Source organism: Catharus ustulatus, chromosome Z, assembly GCF_009819885.2.
Source record: "Catharus ustulatus isolate bCatUst1 chromosome Z, bCatUst1.pri.v2, whole genome shotgun sequence".
Classification (NCBI taxonomy): Eukaryota; Metazoa; Chordata; class Aves; order Passeriformes; family Turdidae; genus Catharus; species Catharus ustulatus.
Genome location: NC_046262.2, coordinates 40,898,762 through 40,909,962, shown reverse-complemented (window position 1 = coordinate 40,909,962; position 11,201 = coordinate 40,898,762). Strand labels below are relative to the sequence as shown.

The 11,201-nt window shown below is 36.6% G+C and overlaps 1 protein-coding gene across 1 annotated transcript; it reads left to right on the top strand.

Moving 5' to 3' along the window:
- Positions 1 to 2,512: 2,512 nt before the first annotated feature.
- Positions 2,513 to 10,560, top strand: LOC117010592 (protein FAM240B-like). Its single transcript, XM_033085226.1, has 3 exons — positions 2,513 to 2,579; positions 8,292 to 8,440; positions 9,976 to 10,560. Exons 2-3 carry the CDS (start codon positions 8,295 to 8,297, stop codon positions 10,106 to 10,108), a joined length of 279 nt encoding a protein of 92 aa, XP_032941117.1. The 5' UTR covers positions 2,513 to 2,579; positions 8,292 to 8,294; the 3' UTR covers positions 10,109 to 10,560.
- The last annotated feature ends 641 nt before the right edge of the window (positions 10,561 to 11,201 follow it).

The window sequence follows — 11,201 nt, the reverse complement described above, 5'->3', positions numbered from 1 at the left end:
CATTTCAGTCAGCTTCAACTGACTCCAAACAACAAGAAGGCTGGTATCAGACTGATAGCACAGTGATCAATCTTGCTTCCCATGTCTCAGTCACTTTATTTACAAATATCAAAAAGTTCTGATTATTTCTGTGTGCCTTGTTGCAGACTCATTCTCTGTCTAGTGTTTCTTATGCTTTCTTACCACTAGGCACCACTGACATTGTACAGTGGAACTGTGTGAGCTCTGTGTGAGAAATGTTGAATTGGGGGAGTTTCAGCACAAGAATACAAGCAGGATTTCAAGATCTGTTTTATGTCTGGGCTATAGCAAAACTGAGATTTTTCAAAACAAATTCAGTAACTCACTTGCCATGAAAAGGTATGCCCTAGGATACCTAGTAGACAAAATGTGAGCAATATATCTGATAGTCTGGGAAAGTGCAAAAACGCGCGTCTGAGACATACAGGAGATCAAACAAGCATGCTGTTGGTATGGCCTCTCAGGTCCAGAGTTCTGCAATATTTATAAGAAGAGGAGATGAGAAGATGAGAAACTCTTAGAGTCTGACACTATCATCAGCGACTTGGGCATTTGTCCAGGATCCAGGATCAGTCGTCAGTCAGAGCAGTCTGTCCTGGAGCCGTGATTTACCAGTTTCTTGTTACATTTCATGGCTAACCTACACTAACAGTAGAAATGTTGAGGTTTTACTGATTGATAAGCGGAAAAATTAATTTAGCTGTTCATCTGAACTAATTACAGATTCTACAAGGATACTTAATGACACATTGCAATCTCCCTCTCTCTTCCTTTCTCACCATCTACTAACCACATCTATCAGACAATAAATTACCTGTTACCCTTTATGTTAGGAGATAAGCTGGACTTCATTGCCTCTTCTTTATTATCTTCTTCTCCTCCCTAGAGGAACCGGCTTTTCTTTCTTATGATCTCACCAGGATTAATCAATTAAAACTTAGAAGTGGTTAAAATGAGGTAACTCCAAGAAGTTTAAAAAAGTAATTAATCCAGAGAAACATTGTCTTAGAAACAATGTTACTACTGTTTTGAGCGGAAGCATTTGGCACAAAATGAAGTAGTGAGTTAAAGAAATTTCCTGGAGAACACAGAGGTTGTCATAGGCATAGGGGACTGAATTTCAAAAACAAAAACCAAAATAAACAAACAAACAAAAAACAACAACAAAAACCCAAACCAAACCAAGCAAACAGAAAAAAATCCTGGAAGGATTGAAATAGAGAAAATGGCACAAAAAGCAGGCTGTAAGCTTGAGATGTAATTAAATTGATAGTTGAAGCTTATAAGTTGCAAAAAATAAGAGAATAACTAGGTGAGTGTATGAATCAATTAGAAAATTGTAAGGAGCATTGTACTTCTCTTGAAAAGATGAAAGTGATTATAGATTCCAATTGTTATATCAAAACAAAATAAGGAAGCATACAAGAGACTAATACTCAGCTGGAATGTGGCATACAGTTCTTATTGCTTGCGTTCAATGACACCATGATACATCCTGTCATGAGTATAAGAGTCCAAGGTCTTTAAATGTTATAATATCAGAACAACGAAGGAGAAGGGAGGGGATTTTGCCCTACATAGCTTGAAGGCAAGACAAGGGTAACTTGCCTCTTGAATGCATTTAGATTTTAGATTAAGAGAAATCTTTAGTGCTTGGCACAGAAAATTCTGGAGCAAGATTTCACTGGAAATACCAGGAGTAAGAATCATAAATAACTTCAAGAAGGAACTTGCCAAACTACCAAAAGGTTATGCAGTCAGGTTGCCAACAAGTGCTGAAAGTAGAAGGTCTGTCACTATCTGTTCTCCCTTTGTCAGAGTAAGTAGTACCTTACTTGTTTGCGTTTTTGTGTTCACCCAGGAGTACCAATGGAGGGAGGAAGAGCACATCCAAGAAGTGGAAGTGCTAAGTTCTGTAACAAATTATATATGCTATGTTTCAGCTTGCAGCTGGTCAGATTCCTTCACTATTGAGTGTATTAACAGCTTAGCTGGAATCCTGTCATGTAGTCTACCAGGTGCTTTTACAGACCAACACTTCAAAAGGAGTGAAAAAGAAATCTATTTATTTGTCAGTCATTCAGCAGCACAAGTGTGAGACAAGATGTGTTATTCAACATGCTCTTTTCAGATCTATCCTTTTTCTTGGAGGGGACAGTGCTGAATTCTTCCAAGTCGTAAGGAAGTTATGCTACAGTGATCCACACTTGTGGATCTTACTTACTTACTCCAGAGCCAAGTTATGACATCAGTGGCACCTGCCAAAATTTATAGCACAGATCAAAAGTGGCATTCAGAGTTTGTGCCCTGTAACTGTCTGGTCATTCCTCGTGATGTGTTGCAGACTTCACAAAATGAGACTGTGGGTTTGGGTTTTTCATAATAGCAGATGTCATCACTCCCAAATAAAAATGACTGACAGATTAATAGATTTCATCAGTTATTCCTGGCAGTTGGAGTTCTCTTGAAAAGGGGAACCCGGGGTAAAACTGACATGATTCAGTAATCACTCAAGAAAACCATACTTTGATAGAAGAGGAAGCTACTATACAACCAAAGTAAGCATTTATATTCTTGTGTTTTGGCCAAAATAAGATTTTCTCTTCCTGTCTTAATTGTCAAACCTGCCTAAACATACATAGGTACATTACATTAATTTTATGTTTTGTTAAATCATGCTAATTTGTGCAGTGTTTTCCTCTTGTTCCCTCCATGACATGGAATTCTGTGTGTTTCAGTATACCTTTATGAAAATTATTCTGATCCTATGTGATTTATAAAAGATAAGAGGTATCCTTCCACTGTTTCATTTTATTCTAATCATAATTTCAGTTATTAAGCTATTATTTGTTGCTATCTTTTTTGGTATTACTAGAATTTCTGTATTACACACACTTCAACTGAAAGGAAAACCACCATAAAAGGAACATGTAAGGAGATACTCATCAAAATTATGCATTCTATACATGTAATTTAAAACTCCTCAGAGCTTTGAGCTTTTTAAAAATATTTTTAAACAGCATTATAAACAGACTTTGAACTGTACTGTAGTAGATGTATAATGCTGGAAAATATTTCATGCTCAGGCAAACAAACCATGGTGAAGGGCAAAAGGAATAGGATATTAATTAGCATTCAGACGAAGATAAACCAGCTCATGGTCATGATATCACCCAAGGGACTGAGTTTAGTTAAAGTCAAAGATAATCTTTCCATTGTTTACAATGGTCACCAAAAAACCTCTGAAGTGACTACGGAAATTCTTCCAGGAATGTACTTGTGTTCCATATTAAAATTGGCTGAATCATCAAATTCATTGAAAGAGTTAAAATTAGACTTATCTCCAACTTTTAGAAAGGAAATATTATATATATACATATATATATATATATGTATATACATATAAAAATATCATTCTTGTTAAAGACTTTGTCTTTCAGCAAAAATTTTCAAATATTGTTTTACATTACCAGTTAAAATATTTTCCAGTAAGGAAAAAAGCATAAGGTGGTTTTCTTTTTGTTAGCCAAACCAACTATTCTTTAAATTATGCATAATTCAGGCTAAAAATCACATTTTTTTCTCCAAATATGTTTAACTAACAGTTTTACTGTATATTGAAATACTTCTCACTAAAAATTAAAAGCATGAATATTTTGCCTACAAATCTGTCTGTATAAAAAATTGAATTTTTAAGACTATGGCTGACTTGAAATACATGTAGAAAAATTGCAAAAAGTAAAAAATGCTTCCCGGGACTTTAGAAAATATTTTTTTTCTCCTGCCTGTTTATTTCACATAAAGGTAACTCAACAATTTTGTTCAAAACATCAAGATCCATTTCTGACTCTAAAAATTTCTCCAGAAGGAGTCCAAAGTAGAAATTAGAAAGTGTGCAGAAAAGAAATTACTTGCCTTGGATATTTTTTAAAATTCATATTTGTACCTCAGCGGAGGTAGACTGAGATTTCAATAATTCAAAATACGCATATGAGGCAGGGGCTAAGCCCAGAGCATTTTGAAACCTACTAATTTTTTACCAAAACACACTCAGATGCAGATCAAATTAAATGAGAGAAGGGCTGTAGCACTGGCTGTGTCTATACTGGTTTTGTACCCGTGAACAAAAGTTGCATATAACTTACAGCTAGAAGCAAAATTTCCTCTCCCTTTTATGGCATAGATCCATAGAGGGGAAAGTGCTCATCATTCACACTTCAAACCTCCTCTAAGCTGTCTCTGGGACATGACCTCACACAGAATCAGAGGTGCAGGTATTGACCTCTTCACTCTAGTGACCAGTGAGAGGGCTGAAGGAAGTGAGTGAGGCAGGGGAGGTTTAGGCTAGATTATCAGGAAAAGGTTCTTCAGCCAGAGGGTGGTTGGGCACTGGAACAAGATCCCCAGGGAAGTGGTCTCAGCCTGACAGACTTCAAGAAGCATTTAGACAATGCTCTCTGGCACATGGTGTGACTCTTGGGGATGGTGCTATGCTGGGCCAGGAGCTGGACTCAATGATCTTTGTGGATCCCTTCAAATTTAACATATTCTGTGACTCTATGATTTTATGAGTTTAAAACAATATATTATATGTAGGTGCTGTCTATTAATGAGTGATTTGCTGTCTTAAAGATTGCTGCATGGCTCTCTGATTTATGGTTTGATTATAAATGTAGGAGATTTTTTCTTTTACAGTGCCATTAATTTTGTTTTTACAATTACTTCTTGTGGACATTCTCCATAAATTAATAATATGTTAGCATATAAATTAATTTCTGTAAATGATTAATGCTTTAAAAACTCTTGTGCACACTTACATGTTTTTGACAGTTGAGGTTCAGAGGTACAAAATGCATAAGCCACATTAACCAAGAACTAATTTCATCCTAATGTAAATGTTGCTTTATCAGCTTGGCTCTCTAAAAAAAACAGTAAACTGCTTCATATGGGTATGTAGGACTGCAAAACTCCTATAATCATAGTTCCTCTGTAACTATTTTAGTTGAAGATTTAATAAGGGACTCCATCTTGCTCCAATGTTATGTACATTTTAGTAACCCTTCATAGAAAATATATTGCAGAAAGATTTATAGCATAAATTTTCAGCTCATAAATAATACAATATTTCAAGTATTCTGAATGAAAAATTTTAATATAATAGAAAAATTTTAAATTAATAGAAGCGGTTGCTCTTGGTTATTTTACATTCATTTCATTGGATAAACATGTTAAAACAACCTGCCATTAGAAGTCAGAAAGACACCTCCCTGACTTTCATTTAATATTTCTGGAATGATGAACCTATTTCCTTTGCTCACTTTCCACCCAGACAAAACTGGTCAAGTGACTGTAAGAAAATGTGGGTTTTATTTACAGGGGAAAACTAATTGTTCTACTTGTTACTGGGCCTTGAGTTGTCTGAGTGAAGGAATCAAGAACAATTTTAATGGCATTAAGTCCAGATGTCAGTGTAAATCCAATTTATGTTATTGGGACATTTAAAAAAGAAAAACTCACATATCAACAAAACATGTTATCTACAGCAATAATAAAATTTTTTTCTTAATATAGAAAGGGTTACTCAGAAATCCAAACCAAGCTCCTGAAAAAAAAATCTTTCAATTAGGAAAAAAGAAAAGGAGGCATTACAGTGCACATGGACTGTAGTCTCTACAACTACATGTCATAATGCCAGGCTCAAAAACAGGATGCTTTCACACACCATGAAAGAGGTTGGCCAGCAGACAATACAGTCTTCAAAAGTTTTACATCAAGAATCTGTCTTAGCAAGGACCACAGCAACATCATGTGAAATATTTACTGCGACTGACATTCCTAGGAATTGATACCAAATGTTCTTGAATTGCAAAAAGACCCACAGACCTAGCAGACTAAAACTTGCAGAAGTACCTCTATCTTTTTTGGGTATCTCTCTGATTACAGTGTGTTCTTCTGAGTGGAGCAGCCAAAACTTAAGGCAGGCAAAACCACATGCACACCCTCTAAATCTCAGATAAAGACTGGAGACCCTCTTTGTAGTATTTGGAGAACATCAACTAGAAGTTTAATAATCATTAAAAATTTAATCTCTAATTAAAGGTTAATGTGTTATAGCAGATTCTTATACGAGGCAAAGTGTAATAGGGTTTGGAGGGCACACTGATTCAGTTTGTCAGCAACTTGCACTTGGCTTCTGAGGCAATGGGATAATTATCTGTAGAGTGTCAAGTGGGCAGCTGCTAGTGATAGAAGAGCCTCTAAATGGTGCGAAGACCCGTGTGACCTGCTGATCCAGGAATGATGAAATAATCAGATTCCATCACTCGCTGTAACAAGCTATTACCAGAGCATTTATTTTAACACTGCTGAAGGCCTATGGAATTAGGACACAGATAGGGCATGTTCCAGTGCATCCGTGACATGCATATTTTTTGTAAGATTTTGGGGCCTCAGAGTGAGATAAAACATTATTAAGATTACCCATATTTCCATTTAGACTATATTTATTGCCGAAGACAACACTTTTAGCAAAAGGTGTTAGTACAACGGCTGTACCCATACCAATGCAACAATTCCAGCTGTATCACACTGTGTTACATCTACAGCATCCTCAGTCTACATCCAGGGAGATACTAGAAAAATGCTGTTTGCCTCAGAGAAAAATACCTGGTTGTTTTGGTGGTACTGCAGCTCTTGCTGACCTTGCTGTGAAGAGGATCAATTTTCTAACCACTCAAGGTACTCCATCACACAGGAGGTTATATCACATGATATAACCAGTTCATGCTTACCACTCCAGTTGGGCTGTGCTGGTCTTTATGCAACTGGACTTCTCAATGGAAAAATAATGTATCTCAAAAATATTTTCTTTCTTGTTAAGCAGTTTTTCCATTCCAGCCAGAATGCACCAAGTTTGGCAAAATTATGTGATATTACTGACCTTTTAAAAAAATTATTCATGAAAATTATGACAAATCTAAAATATTCAATTTAGGAAGATGCCCAGAACTTACTTATGTGTCCTTTGAAGGTGCCAGGAGTTTCAAATACCGTATTTGATAGTAATCTTTCAGAAATCTCTCTTAATTGTGTTGTATCTGACTGTCCTTTCCTTTAACTCTGATCTTCCTCTTCACAGCATTGTACAAAGCTGAAGTTTCCTCAGATTAGTCTACATTAGCATAGTCTTTGTTGTATTAATCAGGAATAGCTTCTAAAGTATGAAATCATCTAGGACGATTCACAGGGTCTGTGAGGCATTCATTCATCACCATTACAGAGTGGAGTGTTGGCAAAAGTATCTAATGATAGCAGAATACAGATAAATGCGAGGAAGCAAAGGGATTTATTTCATAGCAACCCTCAAATTAAGTGCTGATCTAGTCACAGAAGACTCTAGAGTTTAGGTTTTTGGGGTTTTTCTTTCTTGTATCCTGCCACTTCCTGATGGGGCTTAGTAGAGGAGGCTGATTCAGGAAATAGACAATGGAAATTAACTTTTCAAAGTGCCATTACAGTGGGATAACCAACACAATATGGTAGTATCAGCAAGGACATCAGACATTATGAGAATTTTAATGCTTCAATAACATGCATTTAGCAAGGACAAATTCACCTGTTTTCTGTCATTTTTATCATTTATTGGAACTGATCCCTGCATTTTAATGAGTTCTATTTTAACAGTATTTAAGGATGAATTTTGATAAAATATAGAACAAGACCATAACAAGCTCACCAGGGCTTTGCACTCTGTGTGTTTCAATTCAGATTCATAATTCCCTCACATATTTTGTTCATGACATCACTTGGAGTAGCAAAAGTAATCATTTAGGAGCATGCATTTCCCTGAGATAAAACATCTATGATCTGTTTTAAGAATATGGGAGATAGAAAATAGGAAAGTCCTTCACATCTAATCTGAACTCCAGTGACAATGGTACTATATTTGAAAGCATTTTCCGCAAGTTCTTCTAAAATTACTTCAAATCTCACACATACTGAGGCATCCACAATATTTCGGTGAACTGTGCCATGCACAGTCATTACTCAGTAGCAAAAATATAGTTATGCCACTCAACTGTCACCCAAGGCCTGTTTCAATGCCTTATATTTTGGTTCAAGGCAGACTACGCATCAGTTACCTATTCTTTTCAGGTGACATACTTTATTTTAATAGCACTTCCAGAGAATGAAATTTCAAGGGGCTAAGTAACACAGTATCTGCCTCAGGTCAGGCTTTTGACTGCTCTGACCTCCAAATTGCTTTTCAGAAAATGAGCAAGCTTACAAACGTTCAACGCCACAGGATGGGTGGTCATGATGCGGAAGAGCTGAGGAACTTCTGGGAAAAGGTCATCCAAGAGCAAACTAAGCAACAAGAAGCTGAAGAGTCTAGGCTAAGCAAAAGTGCCCTAAACAAGTAAGTGGTGTTTTTTTCTTTTCCACAAGACAGCAAGGCATGTCATCACGTGTTTTAAAATAAGGTAACCTGTTATTGTACTGCTTTATTCATAGCACAGATTGTGTTCTGGATCTTTGGCACTTTTCCTCTCACAGCTGCTTGTCTCATATTACCGTGGCTCTTCTGCATGGAAATTCAGACACCCCTCACCCCTAAAACTCATGAGCATTTTTCAAAGGCTTTGGAGCATAGCCATTAAAAAATAAAGCACTTTGGAATTATGGCTTGTGACAGTCAGAAAATAGCAGGAATTTTACCTAGAACTGGTACAGCTACACGAATAAACAAAATAGTATTACATTAAAGGGACAACCACCCACCTAACCTGTAGAATAAAAAATCCCTGGCACCTTTGCCATGTTTAACAGCCCTTCACACCATATAAACCCAAAGGAACTAACAACACAATGAGATTTTCCCATTCAATGGGAAAAAATGCTTGGGTTTTGTTGTTTTGGGGGTTTATTGCTTGTTTTGTTTGAGGGATGGCATTTACAAAGCAGCATAAAACAATAGGGATTGCCTAGAGAAAGCTATATAGCTGTATTGTGGTACAGATATTCTGCACAAATTTGGTGCACTGCATTAAATATTTGTTCAACTTGTGGCAACTTTGAATCAGAGTCTCCTGCACACTAAGTGAATCCCCTGACCACTAATATTGAAGACTAGGTAGTTTGAAACACAATGTAAAACCAAACTCAGAATCTAAGATAACACAAGCACCCATGTGAAAGAGCTACTGCTGAGTTATTCTCAGCTGAAATCATTCGCTGCTGTTCTTTTCACCACACCAAAGGTAATTTAAAACCCCACATACTCTATGATGCATTTGGCATTACTATACAATATCTAATCTTAAAACATTGCTGGGTCAGGTGTTTCATAACATTTCCTTCAGAAAACAATCCGGGCAGCAATATCCTGCAGTAGTCCCTAAAGATCTTCTCTTCTGTTTTTACTATACTAGTGTCTTGAAGCTATGTGGCTCCTCTTGCATGTGACATCAATTCCTTTCATTAAACACGTACAAGGTCTACAGAGATGTTTTTGTTTTCTTTTTCACACAGAAGGACATATTTTAAGTTCAGCCTGCTCTTCTCCACAGCATTTTACATCAGAACTTGAGGAGTTGGGGGAAAAACTGCATTTTTTAATTTACGCGTTGAATGACCTTATTGCATAGGCAGTACTCCTGCTTGGCTTTGAGAATAACCCAGAGGGAAAAAGAGAGTTCTTTACGGTGACAGTATTTCAGCAGTTGTTTGACTCATTCGGAATCCAGCAATGTCAACCACTGATAGTATCAGCACTATCCTTTTCTCCTCTGCATTCCCAATCTAGCAAGCTAGAGGGATGTGTAATTGGTAAATAAATACAGGACAAGTGCTCTGGTGATGAAAGAGAGGAAAGCTTCGACCCTGCTGAAAAGCCCTGGATACATTTGAAGGATTTGGCTCAATAACTGCTAAGCACTTGTACTCTCTTTGCAGACTTCGCCACGAATGGACTCTGCGGCTGGAAGGTCGAGCAAGGCAGATCCAGGCACACATGAAAACTCGGGAAGAACAAATGACACCAGTGTCTATCGAGGCTCTTCCCTCACCAGATAAAACTGTTGCTTGAAGTTACTGTGCAAACACAGCAAGAACTGTGCCCAATTTTGACCTACTGCATGCACCTATAAACAGCAGTTATACTGCTGAACAACCAAAAGGTCCAATTCTGCCCATTTTCCAAACTATTTACTAGAGCCACTATTAAAGTCCTGTTGAAATTCAGTGCAAGAATAATGCTGCAGGAGAAAAAAAAATGAAAAGGAATAGATGAGAAGAAGACAACTCTAATTTTCCATGATTCATTATTACTGTGATGTATCACGATTCTCTTATGTAACTGCATTTCCAAGTGACAACAACATACTGCTTGGAAAGGATGGCTTGTTTAATAGAAATAATACATTCAGACAGCTGCACGCAAAATTGCACATTTCCATTTGCACAGCACACAGAGTCTGGCTTAATGCAGATATAAGATGTTCTGTCTGTCTTGATGAGACACAGTAGAGGGAATTAAGGATTAGCCTGATCAGCTGGCCAGGAGGAGAAACATATTCTTTAATGGGATAAGGGGGAAAAAAAGAAAAAAAAAGGAGACTTTTCTGATCAACATATAAAATTTACAGATCTTAATAATTTAATAAAATTAGCAGAAAAAAATACTTTTATTTTCTTGGGGTGTATAAGAAAAAGACTACTGAGGCAGTAGTCTTTACTGTGAGACAGTCTGACAAATGTTAGAATAGTAAGAGCAAGTCAGTATGAGAGTTTGAAATAGAAAGCAGTGAATCATAACAGTATGGAAATGCTTTGCAAAGTATCACTTGCCAAACCTGACACACACTAATCCAAACAATTTCTGTGTCTTCTTCTGGGTTAGGTGAAACAAAGGTAGGAATAACTAAACACAGGGTAATAACAATGTGCCCTATTTACCTATATGTCTGTGTGTCTAAATGCTATTCTTTTGGACTAAAACATTCGTTTTCTCTTCAAATAATCTTTGGTACACAGCAGAATACTCAAAAGTCTAAACAGTTATTTTTCTCTAACAGTGTTGTGCCAGATAGAAATTTACTTTGAATCTATATTTATACTAAAGAAGTAAATAAGAATATATCTGATATATTTCAGAACAGAACAAAAATTAAACCATTTTG